Below are 18,926 nucleotides of genomic sequence, written 5' to 3'. Positions count from 1 at the left end.
TTTGATGTACATTCCAGCTTTCTAAGGCAGCTACAGCAAGAAGAGATCTCACAGTAGTCATTTTTGCTACAGGGGCAAATGTTTGGTCATAGTCAATGCCATACACTTGCTTGTTTCCTAGAATCACAAGTCTTGACTTATCTCTTTCTTTCTCTCCATTAGGCTTGTATTTGGTTTTATACAACCATTTACATCCTATTGCCTTTTTCCCTTCTGGTAGGTCAGTTATTTCCCAGGTGTTATTGGTTTCTAAGGCTTCTAATTCTTCATTCATAGCATTCACCCACTCTTGTTTCTTAACAGCTTGTTTGAAGGAATTTGGCTCAGGGTTTTTTGTGACTTCAGACATGAGAACAGAAAAGGTATTGCTGATTGGAACATTGACAACTGTTTCTATTTTTTCAGGAACAATTTTGAAACAAAGGTTGGACTTTCCCATCACATAATCTTTGTGCCATTTAGGTGGCACATGAGGTCTACTACTCCTTCTCATTACATCTTCATTATCATCCTGATCATGATCTGACTGTACAGTTTCAGTGTGATATCTTCCTCAGTTTCCTCTATGTGTTCCAACTCCACATTTTCTTCAATTTCAATGTCCTCACTATCTTCTATTCCCTTATTATCAATGTGAATTCCAGTATTGTCTATAATTTCTGACTGAGTTTTACTATGGGGATGAAACAATTTGTAAGGACAAATAGACTCAAGAAATTTCACATCTCTACTCACAAAAACTTTGTTTTCAGCTAAGTTGAGTAGTTTGTACCCCTTTTGATTCAAAGGATATCCTAAGAACACACATGGCACATCTCTTAGGCTAAATTTGTTTACATTTCTACTTGGATTACTTGCCATAGCCAAACATCCAAACACTCTCATGTGACTATAAATTGGTTTGGTTTCAGTGAGTACCTCATATGGGCTCTTGTGATTCAAGAGTGGAGTGGGAAGCCTGTTAATTATGTACACAGCTGTTTGAACACTGTCACCCCAATATTGCAAAGGAATTCCAGCTTAAATTCTGAGAGCTCTTGCCATCTCCAAAATATTCCTGTGTTTCCTTTCAACTCTTCCATTTTGTTGTGGTCTGTCCACACAACTTGTCTGATGAATCATTCCCATCTTCCAGAACATCTTTTTGCAGCTCTCATCATCAAATTCCAGTGCATTATCAGATCTTATGACTTGCACCTTTTTTCCATACTGAGTTTTGCTCATATGAACAAATTCCTCTATTGCACTGAATGCCTGAGATTTCTCTTTCAGCATTTTTACCCATGTCACTCTGGAGAAGTCATCTACAATTGTAAGAAAATACTTCTGATTGCATCTAGTTGGCACTTTATATGCTCCCCAGATGTCTATGTGAATCAGTTCAAATGCCTGTTTTGCCCTTGATTCACTCAAGGTGTATGGCAGATTAGTAAACTTGGCAGCAGGACATGTCAGACACACATCTTCATATTTCTTCTCAACTCCCTTCAATTCTTCAATTTTTCTGATCTTAGTCATAGGAGCATGACCTAACCTCTGGTGCCAGAGAGTTGGCTCACTCAGCTTGTTCACATTCTTCACAGTCCCTGGGATTGTCATTGTTGATGCTGCTTGTAATGCTATTTTCTCACTATGTTTCTTCAGTTCAGAAAGTTTCTTCATCACATCTTTCATTGACTCATTTATGAGATAGTACAGACCATTCTCAGCCTTGCCTATCCCTCTGATTTCTCCACTTTTCTTGTCCTGTATTACACAATACTTTGCATGAAAATCCACTTTACATGACTCATTTTCCACCAACTTTTGTACAGACAGCAGATTATGCTTGAATACCGGAATATACAGAACCTCCTTGAGTTTCATCCCATTCTCTAGGCTCACACATCCTTTATGAGTGATTCCAGATGTATGGCCAGTTGGCAGATTGATTTTTGCCTCATTCCTGCATTTCTCAGCATTTTCAAGTACCTCTAGGTTCCCTGTCATATGATCTGAGGCACCTGAGTCAATGATCCAGGATGCCTTTGCTGCATCAGCATAATAACAGCTCACCATGCCTGCATATGTGAAGTCAACATCATCTTCTTCTTCTTGTCCTGTTCTAGCTGACCTTCCCACATTTGGCCACAATTTTACCAGTTGTTCTAGCTGACTTGCATTGAATGGCAGTGTAGAAGAGTTGTTGCTTGTGCTTCCTGCTTCTGTGTGCACATTTGCAGCAGTTCTTCCACCTCTTCCTATTCTACCACCACCTCTATAACCTCTTCCACCTCTGAATCCACCTCTATTATTGTTCATTTTGAAGTCTTTTTGAGCTTTTGGGTGTCCACTTGGGAATCCCTTCAGATACCAGCATTTCTCCTTGACATGACCAAATTTTCCACAGTGTGTACATGTGGTTTCTCCTGTCACACTCTCACTATTACCCTTGCTAAACATTGCCAAGGGTTCAACTTCTTCTTTTACAGTTTTCAGCATTGTTCTTTGATTCTCTTCTTGATGCAGGGTGTTACATGTTGAGTCAACACTAGGCAAAGGAGTTTGCATAAGCAAGTGACTCCTTAGTTGACTGTAACTCTCATCCAGTCCATTTAGGAACTGGAACAACTTCTGTTCATCCTTTTGCTAATTCAGGGCAGTAAGGAATGCAGTGATTTCTGCATTGGTGGTGGTAATAGGAGGCAAGCTTGTCATGTTTTCTAGTTCCTCCCACAGAATTTTTAATTCTGTATAATAGTCAGTCACACTTTTGCTCGACTGCTTTGTTTCATAAATTTCCTTGTTCAACTGATATTTCCTTGAACCATTAGCAATAGCATACCTTTGTTCAAGTTGTTTCCAGATCTGAGAGCAGTTACTAATGAACATGACAGATTTTTTGATAGAATCTGACACATTTCCTAGTATCCATGCTATTATCATGTTGTTACATGTATCCCAAGCTTCTTGTTTTACCCTATCACTCAAGTCTCTTCCTACAGTCCCAGTCACAAACCCATATTTTCTCTTGGATCCAAGACTGATTTCCATTGATCTTTTCCAAGATCTATAATTACTTGATCCTTCTAGTTTCTCTACACTGATAGAGTTGCTTCCATCAGATGGATGCAAGTATAAGGGGCTAGTGGTCTCTATTACAGTCGACATATTTTATATGCAAGATACAATGGTTATCTAATAATAAGGATATCAACTTTATATATTGCTTTCACAGATCTACAGTTCACAATATTAAAGGAACAAAATTTTTTTAAAAAAACTTTACTGCATAATTGCTGCTAATATACTGACCTCAGCCATGATGACAGACATAAAAGGCTCGATTTTTAGCAGAAACAGAATAGCAGCAAATATGATAGGAGCAGGATGTTTTCATTGAGCATTTTCTTTAGTGTTTTCTGAATGACTGCTACAATATTCTTGCTGCCTTATATATGACAGCACTCACATTTAACCTAGGGATTTGGCCTCTTAGGACCACTAGGAACCTTACAGCACATTACAGAACAAAACAAATGACTGCTAGCCTATGACAGTACTAACAGACAAATCATATTCTACCTACTACAGCATATATTACTACTCTCTATTTCATCATTATGCTGCTATTTGCACACAGAATGATGAATATAGTAAAGGTAAGGTATAGTTTTATTAAATTACCGGCTTCAAAACATGGATATGGGATATCACTTGCTGCTAATTTGGTCTACTGGTGTAGAAAACCCATCACCTATGGCTTTGAGAGTTGTGGAGAACGATTCCTTTTTTGGAAGATATGTGCATTTCTGGGACTCGTTCTGTTTTCACAGTTGGTGGGCTTGTCAAGCTGCTCTGATTGTTCAATCAGCAAATATTTCTGATGATAAGTACAAATATGATGAAATTTGTTACATGACAAAACAGTGAACACAAGAAGAGAGCTAAATCGAGAATCAAGAAAGGGATTGTTCATACTCAGCAGTACATATGAACAATGGACCTGATCATTGAGCAGAAACTAAAACCAACTTATAACCCTCAACATTATGCAGAAAATCTAGCCAAAATCAGTATAAAACTGCCCAATTGTTCAAATTTTAATGAAAAGGCCAATTCAATTTTCTCTGTTTAATGTGTGTTGGTATATATGAAGTATAAAGAATGTTAGATGTGTTAATAGCTTAGCCGGTGAACCCGTGTGGGTGCTGCACAAGCAAGCATAACAGAACACAAAGACCAAATCCTTAGTACTTTTCATTGTTCTTGTACAGAGTCAGTAGACTAATTGGATTGTGTAGCAATCAGTTCTTCTTCGCCACTGTTCATGTTGTTGCTTATATTCTCCATATACTCCAACTTTGAAGAGATTCAATAATGTAAGTTTTGAATTGAATTATTAATTTCAACAGAAACAGAAACATTAAGCATACCGCGTTAAAGATTATATGAAACGGAGTTACATACAGGTTGATTACACATGTGTAAGGCGCGTAATCTGAATCAGCATACACGAAGTCATTTATGTGACGTGGCTATAAATCAATCAATTAGATTAACTAGAAACTGCTCCTTATAACACCAACAAAGTATGCTACTTATACCAACAAAGTAGGCTATTTATACCAACAAAGCATTTGTATTTATTGGTATTAATGGAGGATTATTTTGGTATAATGGTAATACCATCTAAGGCTCTAAGCACAATTTATACCAACGAACATTATTAGAGTCATTAATGACTTAAGTTATTAGAGGGAGAGAATTTCCATTTTATTGTATATATCAACTAAAAAGTAAAATATTCAATAAGCTTATTTATAAAAAGTACGAGCTTTTTTTAGTCGAAAAATCTATTTTAATAAGTTGTTTACCAAGCACTCAAAATTGTTTTTTCATAACAGTCAAACCTTTAATCAACTTCAATATTTTTATATTTTTCTTGAAAGATGGTTTCTAACTTTCTATAAGCTAGAAGCTCTTTTCCAAACAAAACTCTCAGGTTTCAAAACTAGCTCCATCTTATTTTTTGGGTGGATCAGGTCGGGTCAATTTTGTAAGTGCAGTTCATTGTAAAAAAAAAATAATAATAAAATAAAAAAAATAATAAAAAATTACCATTCCATAGCTGCATAGCAATCTAGCTATCATCAATTCATCAGGTCAATTTTGTCAGATTACAAAAAGAAAGTTTTGGAGGGACACCATTCCATATCTCCACTATGGCCTTATCTTCTTCAGTATCTCTCCCCAAATCTTTGCCTGCAAATAAATCAATCAGAAAACTCCCAATTCATCAACTACCTTCAAACATTCAATTTCCAATCTTTCAAAACCTCTCAAATAATCCTCTCACTGGCCAATGCAGCAGCAGAAGAAGTAGCATCAGTACTAAAACTAAAGTTTCCTTCTTTCCTACCTTCTTTACCAAAGGTAAAAATGCTGAAGCTCTTAAAATGGAGCTTCTTGAGGCCATTAAACCCCTTGATAGAGGAGCTGATGCCACCCCTGAAGATCAACAGAGTATTGAGCAGGTTGGAATTTCCTCAATTCCCCTTTTATTTTTTTTATTTTATTTTTTTGGGATTTTTAATTACAAAGTTGGGTTTATGATGATTTTGTAATTTGGGTGTTTTAGTGATGCTACTATATTTATGAGTATAGTACTATAGTAGTAGTTAAATCCCTAATTCTCTCCAATGTAGACGGAATTTGATTCAAGGTCTTGGGAAGACTTAAACGAACTAAGCTAGTTGCAATATATTGGACATTATGAAATGTTTTTATTGAGGATTAAGACCCAACAAAAGAAATGTGGAATAAGTCTTACCTTAAATTATGTGGTGCAAATATACATGTCTTCTAGTTCTTGTGCTTAGTAAACTAATGATAATAGTGAAATGTTAAGTTCATAGGAGCCAACTTTGGTGAGAAAAAAGTAGAAAACTATATTGTCTCAGGTTATTTGATTGCATGTTTTACTCCTCAAAATGCTATAATTGTGCAGTATTATAGTTTGTATACTAAAGAGTCTGGTTCAAGATAGCTGCCAAAATAGTTATTTTCTGTTATTTGGTCTAATTTTGGTTTTTAATTGTGGTGTTCATAAGCTTACTCGCAAGCTTGAAGCAGTGAATCCAACGAAAGAGCCACTGAAGTCTGATTTACTGAATGGGAAATGGGAGCTCATTTACACTACCTCGCAAGGAATCTTACAAACTAAGGTTTTTTTATTATCTATTGAACTTCAAATGCTATACCACATATTTCTACCTATGTAATGGTGGTGTATCATCTTGCCACATTACTGTGATAATTGCTTGTTTTATCATCTGCCCAATTTTTCTAATCACATGGAATGCTTCTCTAATTATCATTTATCAGATATTGTAGTAAGAAAATGTAGCCAATCACGCACTTGTGCTTTCAAGGATTGTTCTGGTTTGCATTCTACTCTTTTTTTCCTGACATTTGATATTTCTGTTCAAATGTTTGAATCTTAGGCAATACTATTTTTATACTAGTATTCTGAGAAATTCTCGAGCATGTGTTTTCATGTACTCCTGCATATGGAGGAAATAGTTGAGACTGGAGACAGAGCACCAGGCTGCATGCAATAGTATTTTTAGCTCATATGTTTGTTATTTGTTGAACACTGAAGTTTAAGTTTCAGAAATAGAACAGCAGTTCAAACTTTCTAATTTAGTAATTGCAGAAAATATGAGAGACTTTATTTAATGACGGCATTGCCTATGCTACCTAGGATTATAGGATTATCAGTTGCAATTTAAGACAAAAAGCATATTCTATGAGTTGATCAAGCCAATCTCTGTTCTCTGAACATGTAATCAATTAGTAAATACATAGTTTATGAAGGGCAACAAGTACTTTTTAAAAAGCTGAACATATTGTAAGTTGACTTGGCTCTTTTTTAGTTCCTAGCTCTCAAATTGAACTGGATGTTGTCGCTTAAAGTCATGATTAAGGTATCTTCTATTCCTAAATGCAGTTCTGTAATCAGCTCACCTTTTTATTTTGACAGAGACCTAAATTCTTAAGATCAAGAGTCAACTATCAAGCAATCAATGCAGATACACTTCGGGCTCAGAATATGGAAAGTTGGCCATTTTTTAACCAGGTAGCACTGATTGCCTTTGATTTTATCTCACTCATACAAGTTATACTGACTAAATGATTGTATAGTCCGTCTTATTTTGTTTGAAAATCTTCTGCCATCCTTCTACTTATTGCAATTCACAAGTGATTAAGGATTGTTGAGCTAAACTATTTCTTTTTTGAAATATTCGAGAAAGGTTCCAATACATCACATTTTGTAGGTTTATGAAGCTGCTTTCTTAAGTTGAGAAACTATCCTATTTAAAACTGTCCTTTTTAAGTACGGTGTGAGGAGCTGTTAGGTTTGTATTAGTTTTTTCTCACTTTAATCATAGCTCAGTTTATACATTTTAGACTCTTATGTACTTAAAGCATTTAAGATAATTGTTTCTAACCACTTATAATCTCATATGTAATTTGGACTGCGGTGCTAAGATGCTAATGTATCCTGAAACATTTATTTCTTGCTTGGTCCAAAAACTCGTTAAACTTCAATCTTAGTTACTGAGTGACTCACGTTAAATGGTGTTTGGTGTCAACAAATATACAGTATGTTGTAGTATCTTCTATTCCAGCACGACAGATAATATACTTTAATCATCGATGCTTTTAATTTTTCTTACTAATGTGCTCATATAAATGTTTTCCAGGTCACAGCAGATCTCACTCCGGTCAATTCAAGAAAAGTAGCTGTGAAATTTGATTATTTCAAAATAGGAGGGCTGGTAATAACTCCAATATATTCATAATAGATCTAGTTGGTTTTTTTATAAAGCTTTTACAGAGGAACAAGCAAATAAAATTTGTGAGTATATTAATCAAGGACACATATATTGTACTTCAAAAAGGGGGATTGCATAAGCACTTAGCTAGTTCTTTTTGCATAATCAATGATACCCTTAAGACATCTATGATCAAAGAGACAAGATCAATTATAGAATTATAATATAATGGCTAGTTGTGTTATGATTGATATAATTTGCATCTTCTCTGAGTGCTTTTCTTTTCCTTCTCGGAGATGCCTAGTTTGAATTAGTGCAATGACTGTATCTCTGCCTTGAAAAGATTTCTTGATTTTTACTGCTTTTGATTTGGTTACGATTATAAATCCGCATTTATGTCATCACTATCACCTCATTGCTAAAACCTAAGCCCTATGATAGGAAGTCAACCAAATTTCTTACGAAATACCTTGTGCATGAATTGTGAAAAATTTCAGTCAGTCAGTAGAATAGAGAGGCACCTCCAACATGAATTCTTTTGTATGCTACATCTTGATTTCTAGTCAAGTATGTTTAATTATAGTTTTCCTCTGCAGATACCTGTTAAGGCACCAGATTCTGCACGTGGATCATTGGAAATCACATACTTAGATGAAGAGTTACGGTATGCAGCATAAAAATAACATCTATTTTGTACTGAGCATGATCTATATTACACGAGGTGAATTTCTGTGAGAACTATCTTTAGGGTGCTTCACATGTGAATCATTTTTAACCCTCTATTGGGAATACGCGCGCGTGTCTCCTGATTGACATAATAAGAAACTGAAAGTAAGTGAGACTTTAGATTCATAAACCAATGATCCAGAGCTCTAAACTATCAGCATGGATGATAAGCATTTTCTCTTTCATAATACTCCCCACTAACCCGATTTTGTATCTGCTGAGTAAAAATGCACCCAACTACACTGCACAAGATTCTAATTGCTACAAAAGCAAAGTTTTACTACTAGTATATATATTGCCTTCCTAATGTCTTCTACCATACTTCTTTATATAGAATCCTGATACTACTGTGACTTACCTATACCGCCATGCTAGGGCTGGCAAATGGGTCAGGTCGGGTCGGGTTCGTGTTCGGGTCAGTTGATTTCGGGTCAGCTACCCCCCAACCCTAACCTGATCCATTTAATTTTTCGGGTCGAAAACCCGAACCTGAACCTGATATTATCGGGTTCGGGTCAACCCGAAATTGACCTTATCTGACCTGACCTTTTTTTTTTTTTTGGGTTTTAAATTTTTAATCAGATTATTCAACCTGAAACTAGCCTGATTTGTTTTTCTAATAACTTTAATTATCAAACCCATTGATATTATCAAACGAACACTCAAGTTCATAGACACATTGCTTTAGTTGAAACCAAAATACTATGTAAACAACATATTTTATTGAAACCAAAATTAACTAAAAGAAGTGTTCTTAATGAACGAGCGAGTAATAAACATAAAAATCAATAAATTACAAGGTAAATAACAAAAACATGAAAAAAAACAATTATCATCAGATTTATCACATTTACTAGCTTGCAATATCGTCAGTAGTGTCGCCGCTGCCGCCACCTCTCATTCTTCCATAATTTAATGTGTGGGAAGTCTGGGAACTGCCTGCCTTACTCTTGAATTGCAATATGGAATTATGGATCTCCACAATTGAAGAGAGAGAAAATTGAGAGATAACTTGAAATAGGAGAGAGAAAGGGCTTCTTACGGCTGCTGAAAGAGGATTGAGAGTGTGATAGGATTTAGGGTTTTATATTTTATTAGAATTAAATATGGGCTTGGGCTAGTTTACTTCAGCATTTTTTTTTTGCCTATTTCACTTATTTCGGGTTAAGTGGGTCATTTTCGGGTTGAAAATTTCAACCTTAACCTAACCTATTTAATTATGAGGTCGGGTTCGTGTCGACCCATTTAAGTTTTCGGGTCAAGAATCTCAACCCAAACCCGCTATTTTCGGGTCGGGTTCGGGTCGTGTTTTCGGGTCGGGTCAGTTTTTGCCAGCCCTACGCCATGCAGCTCATTTTTAGTCTTTCTTGATTTCTATCTGTAACCCTTGTAATTAATCTTTTGTGATTAATAGTGTTACCATTTTAGTTACACATAGTTCTATCAAAACTGATTATTATTGGTCCTTTTTAATTATCCTAAATATACATGTCTTGTGTATTGTGAACAAGGACAATAAATGCAACACAAAAGGAATGGAGTGTTACATCAGATTCATGTGTTCTTATTCTATCGTTTTTTTTTCCAGGGTATCAAGAGGAGACAAAGGAAACTTGTTCATCTTAAAAATGGTTGATCGATCATACAGAATTCCAAGCTAACGAGTAAATCTGTGAATGTCAACGGGTCTTATGTCTGGTCTTCCTCGGGGCATATTCAAGACGTCAATGCTCTAAGCAGTAAGCAGTACAGGATTTTTTTCTTCTATTTTATTTTTCCTTTGATATACAAATAAAATCAGAGATTAGTCTGAAAATTGTGTACAATATGATATCTGTACATTACACTCTTATAGGCTTGATTGTGTAATATAATACAAAATGTGAGTGTTGTAAACTTGTATTCACTGAACCGATGGTGAATTTCTAAAAATTGTCGAATTTGAGAATCAGCCACTAATTGATTGTTCAATAGGACTGGCTTCATGTATGAATTTATAATTTAAATGACAAAATATCTCAACTAATTAATGGGAATTGTTATATTTTGAATTTTTATTTATGTAGTAGTTTCTATAAGCTTGTACACTCTTACCTGGAGGTAATTTTCAATTTAAGATATTTATGTAGGCATGGCAAGGCAAGGCCCATGGAGGCCCGGCCCAGCACGCTGCCCACCACTAGGTGAAGCTGTGTTGAATTATTGATGACATTTCTTATAAATTTTCCGATTTTAAGGGAGGGTTTTAGTTTGGAAAGACATGTAAAAATGTTAATGAAGTTAAATTAGTTTCACCAAGTCTTATATGTGGCTAGCAACATGTATGACCACTTCACATAATTACATATAAAGGTAATTAATTAAGTAATAAAGGGTTACAATGATGAGCAAATTGAGGTTACCTTAACGTACGAGAAAAAGGGGTTACTTTCTTAAATAAGTTGAGTTACTCGAATGAACAAATGGAGTTACTTATTTCTAAATTACTTGATTTCACTCGTAATATAAATTTGGCTTACTTTTATGGACAACATGGGGTTACTCTTATGAAAAATTGAGGTTACTCTTAAGGCCTATTCACATTTACTTAATTTTAGTTCAGTTCAATTCACTTCAGTTTAGTTAAGCTCCAATCAGTTCAGTTTAGTTTAGCTCAGCTCATAATTTCCTTCTCTCATAAAATATTCATTTCAGCTCAATTCAATTCAATTCAGCTCAGCTCAGCTTCAATCAGTTCAGTTCAGTTCAGCTCAGTTCTGTAAATGTGAACAGACTTTTACTCATACATACAAATAAAGATTGCCCTTATAAACTAATGTTTGTTGAGAATTCATGAAAATCTGTCAATATGTTTGGATAGCGGATGAGAATATATAAAGAATAAATGACAATTTTACAAAAATACCCTTATTAAAATTTTCTTTTCATTATTTTCATTAATGACAAAAATGTTACTGTATTTTATACTTATTCTCATTCCCATCCATTTATTATCTACCCTCTTTGGGTAGTAAAATGATGATAATTCACCCCGAAATATTCTTATTCCCAAATCTCTTTTTATTCCCATTTCTATCAACCAAATAAGGCTTTAATCTTCAAATGTGATTAAAACTCCTAATCACACCCTCAATTCCCACATACCAAACACACCTTGAGTGTAGTTCAAGTAGTTGATCCTAAAATCGATTCTCATCTATTCTCCGCCCTCATGGCTCTCCAAAAAAAAAAAAAAAAAAAAAAAAAAAATAGCTATTTTCAAGCAGAAAGTTACACGTCCCCACGCCCACCATCAGTTTTGTACTCCTACAACCTTCTGAAACCAGTATCAGTATGGCCTCATCTTCTAATTCTCTCTCCAAAATTATACTTGCAAATGATCCTATCACAAAATTTCCCTTATTTCTTCCTTCTTCCTCATCAAATCTTCCTTTACCAAGCAAACCCACCTTCAAACATCTCTCACTTCCTACTGAAAAGTGCAGCAGAACAAGTATCAGAACAAAAGTATCCTTTTTTCCTGGTTTTTTTACCAACAGAAAAGATCCCAAAGCCTTAAAATTAAAGGAGGAGCTTCTTATGGCCATTGAGCCTCTTGATAGGGGAGCTGATGCCACCCCTGATGACCAGCAGAGGATTGATCAGGTTGGTTGGTTGGTTGGTTGGTTTTCTCTCTTGTTTGCTCAGTTTCGACGTCTTTGAATGAGTCGCAAGGGCATTACAAATTATAAATGATGGACGGGAGGTTCGAACCTATGACCTATATCGTACACGGACTGTTATTCCGATAATATTGATTATCTCATATCTCTAACACGGACCCTCAGTCTAAGACCTCATTGGTTTGCAATAGCAAATGTGGATAATAATAGTTAATTAAGAAAATCTTGCTAAAGAAACTGTAAGGATCGATGAATTATTTAAATTTTTTTCTCTAATTATACATTAATTTTTTGTTTTTATAAGCTTACGCGGAAGCTAGAAGCAGTAAATCCAACGAAAGAGCCACTGAAGTCTGATTTACTGAATGGAAAATGGGAGCTCATTTATACAACCTCTAAATCAATTCTACAAAATGAGGTAATTTATTGTCTTGTTTTATTCTCTTAAATCTTTCTAATTGATTAATTTTGTAAGTTTAGTTTTAGGATTGTTTGCTTTTTTTTGACAGAGACCCAAGTTTTTAAGATCAAGGGTTAATTACCAAGCCATTAATCTTGACACTCTTCGAGCCCAAAATATGGAGACTTGGCCTTTCTTTAATCAGGTTAAGTTGATTGGATTATTGTAGACATTTTGTAACAAGCATACTTTACTCAATAATGTAATTATTAAGTACATAATACTTGCTTATGTAGCCTGCAATGTCATTATGTTTACTGTCCTTAAGCTCATTTTCGTCGACCTTTACTTAAGTTAGAATTGGCTAGTGATCATGAAGTGCTTCTGTTTAGATATTCTTTAATTTTTGATATTGTTATAGTAACTTAGAAATTTATTTCTTGCCTTTCTAAATGAAAAATGATGGTTAAACAGATGCTCAGCGGTTTCTGTTGAATCACCCTTGTGTTTACATTGGATGGTTTTCAGGTGACAGCAGATCTCTTGCCGATAAATTCAAGAAAGGTGGCTGTGAAATTTGATTATTTCAAAATATTGGGACTGGTAATATGCTTAATCTATAATTAATACTTTATCATATGATGTTTAAGGATATAAAATTGACTAGAGTGATACTTGTACGAGAAGTCCAGTATCTTGAGTACTAGTTTCCATATAATGAATTACTTCATATTAGCTATTAGGATAAATTTGTGTCTTTATGATGATTAGTTGATGTAAAATATCTACCATGAAGTGTGTTTATAGCGCGGCTTCACTTTTGTAGATACCGGTGAAGGCACCAGAAAGAACTCAGTATGGCTCTCTGGATATTACTTACTTGGATGAGCATCTGCGGTAAATTTTGTTCAAGGCAATTATTGTATCTGAAATCATTCACCTCTATTTTATCTCCAATTCATTTTAGGTCCATAGTATATATCCTCGATTCCAGAATGACTATCCTATCAGACTTGATTTACATTGTAGTGTTAGTTAGTAGCTAATGAGATATCTTCATTCCAAACTATACACAACATTCTTCATCAATACACAGTAGTATATAATTGGAAATTTTAGAGACTTAAGAAAATTTATATATGTTTTACCTGCTTTTTAAATTGAATTTTACTTCTTTGATACATAATAATCAGTACTTAGATTATCAGAAGGTTTTATAATGAAGATGACAAGCCTGCTCCATCAAGATTTATGTTAGTGTATCAATTTCTCATTGTATGTGATCATGGAATGCAACAATGTGACAATATGTACTGATCTATCTGAAAATGGAAGTGAGAATGTGCGCGAGAGAGGAGGAAAAAATGTATGTCAGTAATAGCTCGCCGTCAAGTTTTGTAGCATCTGAAGGAAGCTAGCTACCTCTAACTGATTAAACTAGGCAAATAAACACCTATCATTTATTAAGTAGTTATAGGCATTTCATTTTCATGACTTGATGTTGAGGAATGTCTGCATTTTTTTTTTACTTTGGATTGATATGATTAGTTTATAATCAAGTGATTTGAAAGACCTGCTCTATTGATGGATATGTCACTCATGAAAGATGCACGTTTTTTTTTTTGTTTTTTTTTTTTTTTTGGCTTTTGCAGAGTATCTAGAGGAGACAAAGGAAATTTGTTTATATTAAAAATGGTTGATCGTTTGTACAGAGTCCCAAGATAATTAGTCTGTGTGTAAACACTATACATGAAAAGTCCCTCAGACAATTTGCACATCTAAAAGCTAGCATTACGCGTTTAAACACTCTGATCCTGTAATTTGTAAGCTGCTTCTGTAAATTGCCTAACACAAAGTGCAATTTCATATGAACCTTGAGACCATGAGCTAGTACATAAGTTTTGATTTTTATGTGGTTGAGATCGAGATCCCAAGCAGAACTGCTGAGCATTATTTTGATCAGATTACTTTTGGTATAATAATTCGTTGAATTTTGCATGGAAAACTCAATTCTAGGATTTTATTCTCAGAAGGTCAACATTTCCTTCAACTCTTAGTCGTCGTTTCTTGTTGTAAATTGTGACCATACTGTAGGAAAGAAAATCGATAAACCATCAGTAGTGAGTGACAGATTCAGAACAGAAGTGCAACATATAATAGCAATGGTGCTGGCTTCAACAATAGTAGATGGCAATGGTGCTGGCACTGGACACATAATTTCAACTACGATTGGGGGTCAAAATGGAGAGCCTAAACAGGTGTGTTATATACTCTATTTTGGCAATTGGAATTCATTTCGCCTGTATCAAGTTTATTGAGAATTTCTGCCTTAAGTTTGGCTGATTGTATAGTAAAAAGACAGGGACTTCTTGATTGTATAATACTACTGAATGCTTTAGCTTTTTAAGAAATTTTAGCTATGTGTTGCTCTGTGCGTTACTGTTCTTTAGGTTTCGGTGCTTACACCTGCAACTGATTTTTCTTGCAAAGCGCTGCAAGTGGGCTGTGAAAGAGGAAGTAGACAAGCTCAATCAAATTTAGATTTTCCCACAGGCAATGTAGCTGACAGAATCAATTTCTAAAAGAAAGGTTTTGATGGTGGTGGAGCACTTATCATAGACTATGGTTCGAATGGAATAGTTCTGATAGTCTTCAGATGCTAATCGTTCCAGCCATATTATGTAATTATTTGAGTGATTTCTTATCGGTTTTAAGCCATGTATGATTACCACATTTCATTCTATGTGTTTCTTTACTTCTATTAGTTCAATGACTGGTGCATTCAAATAAAAACCTTTATCTTTGACCTCATACCATCATAAGGATATGTTTTAGATTTTATGAATAGCAAGATTGGTTTGGCCCTTAGTATTTAGTCTTATGGATAGCCTTTGAGTTAGATTTAACATTTCATGGTCTCAAACTTTGAAATTATACAGTATGCATGAATCTATGGTGTGTTGTAAAAACATGATACTTTGCTAGAAATCATAACACTTTTAACTTAAAATATTATAAATTTTGTGAAATTTTGGGGTGGAGCACTGCCATTTGCCTAACAATGTTGCAAGTTGAATTAGCAGTCCACAAAGTATCATGTTCATGTCTCTTTGACATAGATCCACCAGGAAAAAAAAAAAAAAAAACTCTTTAACGATAGCCCATTAATGACAGGCTCATATCTGGTCCCTTTTGTGAAAGGGTTTTAGGTAGGATATATGAATCTATTATAATCCAGCATACAAATCAATAGTCCACCTGTAATAAGAATAAGTTTCTACACATTTTTAAATCAAAATTATAATTTTTTTTTACCTTTCCTCCATTTTCATCTCAAGCCAACTTTCAAAACATTAACTTTATCACCCTTGTTAGTAACTATCCTTGATAAACTTGGAACTGTAAGTCTCAATGCTGATGTTTATTTTGATGCAATATGTTACTTTGGTGGGAGGCCTCATGTAAAAAAAAAAAAAAAAAAAAAAAAAAAAAAAAAAAAAAAAAAAAAATCATTCTTAATATATTTCTCCCTTCCAGCCTCATATTTGTGCTGATAACTATTTTAGAGGTACCTGTTAGATGTTCCCTTTCTTTTTTTAATAAGGCACAGGATGCTAGCTTAGAATAAATGTAAAAATTAAGCTAAAATTGATTATAATGGATGCGATGGGCCGGTGGGCAATGGCAAAGTTAACAATTGTTTCAAGCTAAGTGGATTCAAATCAAATAAAACTAAATTGTAATCAAACATAAATATATTTCTTACTAATAGCATGCTATTTTGTATGATTATAGAGTGGTTTTTAACATTGAATATGTGAGGAATTGATGCCTTTGTTCATTTTTCACTCTATTTTTATACATTTTTGTGTGTTATGTGCTTCATGGGGTTATTGTTTTTTATGATATTTTAGGTCCAATGAATGCACTACGAAGCATCCCGAGAAATATGCAAGGAATTTTAAGCAAGAAGATGATGGAAAGAAGCCAAGTCAAGGGAGCCAAGTCAAGAAAAAAGGAGAGAACTGCAGTGGAGCGGCCTCTCCAAAGAGCGGTGTGGCCTCTCCTAAGGCGCGGCCTCTTCAGGTCAGTGGAGAGGCATCTCCACCTCGCTGTTGTAGCTACTACCTCCTTGGCAGAATGTAGGAATTTTGTGAGGAGAGGCCTCTCCAACATAGGTCGCGGCCTCTCCAACTGGAGCGCCCTTTCCACCTCAATGCTGAACTTCGTGCCTCCCTTGGTACATTTGAAAGAAGAAATGCGGAGAGGCCTCGCCAACATAGGTGTGCGGCCTCTCCACCTTTTTGGAGAGTCTTCTCCACCCTGCTACGGAACATTCTGCCCCAATTTCTCCCAGATTGGAGCGGCCTCTCCGGTCCTTAGGAGTGGCCTCTCTGGGCCTTGGAGAGGTCGCGCCCGATAGGTCCTACGAGCTTTCTGTTACGGAGTTTACTATGTAATTGAGGGTTATAAATAGTTTTTGGGGGCTCATTTGTACGGATCTTCTTCTCTCTTAATTCCCTTTTGACTTCTTAGGCCCTTAGTTTCTTAGAACTCTCATTAATTAGCTTAGATCTTCTCAAACTCAATCATTGTAATAGATAATTGAAGATTATTCTCTTGAATTCAACACTTCCTCAACTTTGAAGCATTTTAAATAATCTCTTTCCTCTATCTCTTATTCTTTATTTTCTACATTACATAAACCCGACCTCAAAACACGTGCCACAAGGCTGTGTTGCAAGTAAAAAGAAACGGAGGAAGTATTTTTTTACTTACTCTGAATTGCTAATTTCTTCCTTAATCTTGTTCAATTGTTGTTGCATGTTCAATCTACCTTGTTCATACTACTTTTCTCAACTTGTTAATTTAATGCTAGAATTAGAACTTGTTGTTATGATGTTCTTCACCATGATTAGTGAGTAGTTAATTAGCTAGGGAAGACCAAACCAAGCCATGGGTTAATTGATTTTTGTGCTTGCATGTTCATTTTGGGTTGATGATTGATTGTAAGAAAATTGGTTAATTGCATGTGTAATTGGATGGCCACTTAATGATCATGTATTCACTTCTATGCTTGCATTGAGAGATGGAGTCTAATTGTGAGCTTTTTCTTATATGATTATGCTAAATTCCTCTTGATTACGATCCTTATTTGAATGATGTAGTAGTCTTAGTTGCAACAATTAGGTGAGAAATCCCAATTGCTTGTGCCTTAATGCTTACTTGGACCGATCGAAAGACAAACCCGAGTTAGTAGTCTATATCCCATCGTTAAGACTTGGTTGGCCTATCTTGTTAGTTGAGTTTGGTTTAGGAATTCCTAGTGTTGTGGTTTCGAAAGAAGGCAATGCTGAGTGCTCTTTCTATCACCTAATTTGTGTTCATGCTTGCCTATTGTTTTGATGCATTGGTTTGGTTGGTGTCGATTCCCATTTCTACCTAGTGCTTGTCTCCATAGTAGTTATCTAATCAAAACCCCCACTTTGAGACCGAACTAGATTGCAACTGTTTCATACTCGTGGTGTCCTTACCCATTCACTGTGGATACGATCCTCTACTTACACTAAACTTGTCTTAGGTTAGTTTAGGTAGAAATATTGTTTGGCTTTAGGGTGATTTTCCAACGACCGATCTTTCCCTTTACCACTTACTCAAAATCATAAAAATATATTTGGATATATTTTAGTCGGGCCCTTAACAATAATTAACTCTTGACGTATAAGATACAAATTTATTTCATAACTCATAGATTATCAATTACAAATTCAAATTCCATTCCAAATCCAAAGTAATACTTTGTATATACGCATGATTTATATCATATTTGTACATATATTGCACATATATCATACATATACATGTTGCATGTATACTAATGACCCACATATGTTTGTGTACCTTAAACTTATAAAGCGAACTATTTTCTATGGCTAAGTAATTTAATTTGGAGTTGAAACAATATCATATATGTATTGAGACCGGAAATACACTCACTGGTGCAAGGTTTCAAGTTCATGAGAAAAAAGATGGAAAATCGTGTTTACCACAATTGGTTTGGGTATCAGAAAATGGAAGAATTCAATCATTGCAATCAACAACCAAGAAAGAGATGAGAAAAAAGAGGCAACATTTCTTCTTCTATTAGTTCAAATGATAAAGAAACATCTAGGAACAAAAAAACAAAAACTTGTAGGAATACTCCAGATTACAAGGCGTTGAATCTGGAGAATAAATGGTTAGCAATCACAAAATCAATCACAGATTCAAATGATGGATAATCAAGTCTCCAATTTCTTTGAGGGATGCAAGTGATAA

General features: G+C 34.9%; 3 protein-coding genes across 4 annotated transcripts; 2 read left to right on the top strand and 1 right to left on the bottom strand.

The window, feature by feature from the left end:
- Positions 1–2,628: 2,628 nt before the first annotated feature.
- LOC145619022 (uncharacterized) lies at positions 2,629–3,150 on the bottom strand. The gene has a single exon (XM_081673624.1). The coding sequence runs from the start codon at positions 3,148–3,150 to the stop codon at positions 2,629–2,631; it is 522 nt and encodes a 173-aa protein (XP_081529750.1).
- A 2,003-nt stretch (positions 3,151–5,153) lies between these two features.
- On the top strand, positions 5,154–10,582 carry LOC145619361 (putative plastid-lipid-associated protein 4, chloroplastic). The gene is made up of 6 exons (XM_081674040.1): positions 5,154–5,516; positions 6,093–6,206; positions 7,025–7,120; positions 7,749–7,823; positions 8,417–8,484; positions 10,135–10,582. Exons 1-6 carry the CDS (start codon positions 5,205–5,207, stop codon positions 10,205–10,207), a joined length of 738 nt encoding a protein of 245 aa, XP_081530166.1. The 5' UTR covers positions 5,154–5,204; the 3' UTR covers positions 10,208–10,582.
- Positions 10,583–11,818: 1,236 nt separating this feature from the next.
- Positions 11,819–15,401, top strand: LOC145620391 (putative plastid-lipid-associated protein 4, chloroplastic). Of its 2 annotated transcripts, none has more exons than XM_081675065.1 (7): positions 11,819–12,191; positions 12,513–12,626; positions 12,718–12,813; positions 13,137–13,211; positions 13,435–13,505; positions 14,261–14,866; positions 15,059–15,401. In XM_081675065.1, exons 1-6 carry the CDS (start codon positions 11,880–11,882, stop codon positions 14,331–14,333), a joined length of 741 nt encoding a protein of 246 aa, XP_081531191.1. In that variant the 5' UTR covers positions 11,819–11,879; the 3' UTR covers positions 14,334–14,866; positions 15,059–15,401. The 2 variants fall into 2 exon arrangements, with proteins under 2 accessions (XP_081531191.1, XP_081531192.1); XM_081675066.1 differs by having other exon boundaries at positions 11,820–12,191; positions 14,703–14,866.
- Positions 15,402–18,926: the final 3,525 nt, after the last annotated feature.

The sequence above is a fragment of the Chenopodium album genome, chromosome 27 (assembly GCF_948465745.1).
Source record: "Chenopodium album chromosome 27, dcCheAlbu1.1, whole genome shotgun sequence".
NCBI lineage: Eukaryota > Viridiplantae > Streptophyta > Magnoliopsida > Caryophyllales > Amaranthaceae > Chenopodium > Chenopodium album.
Note: the sequence above shows the minus strand (reverse complement) of the source record. Positions and strands in the feature narration are given on the sequence as shown.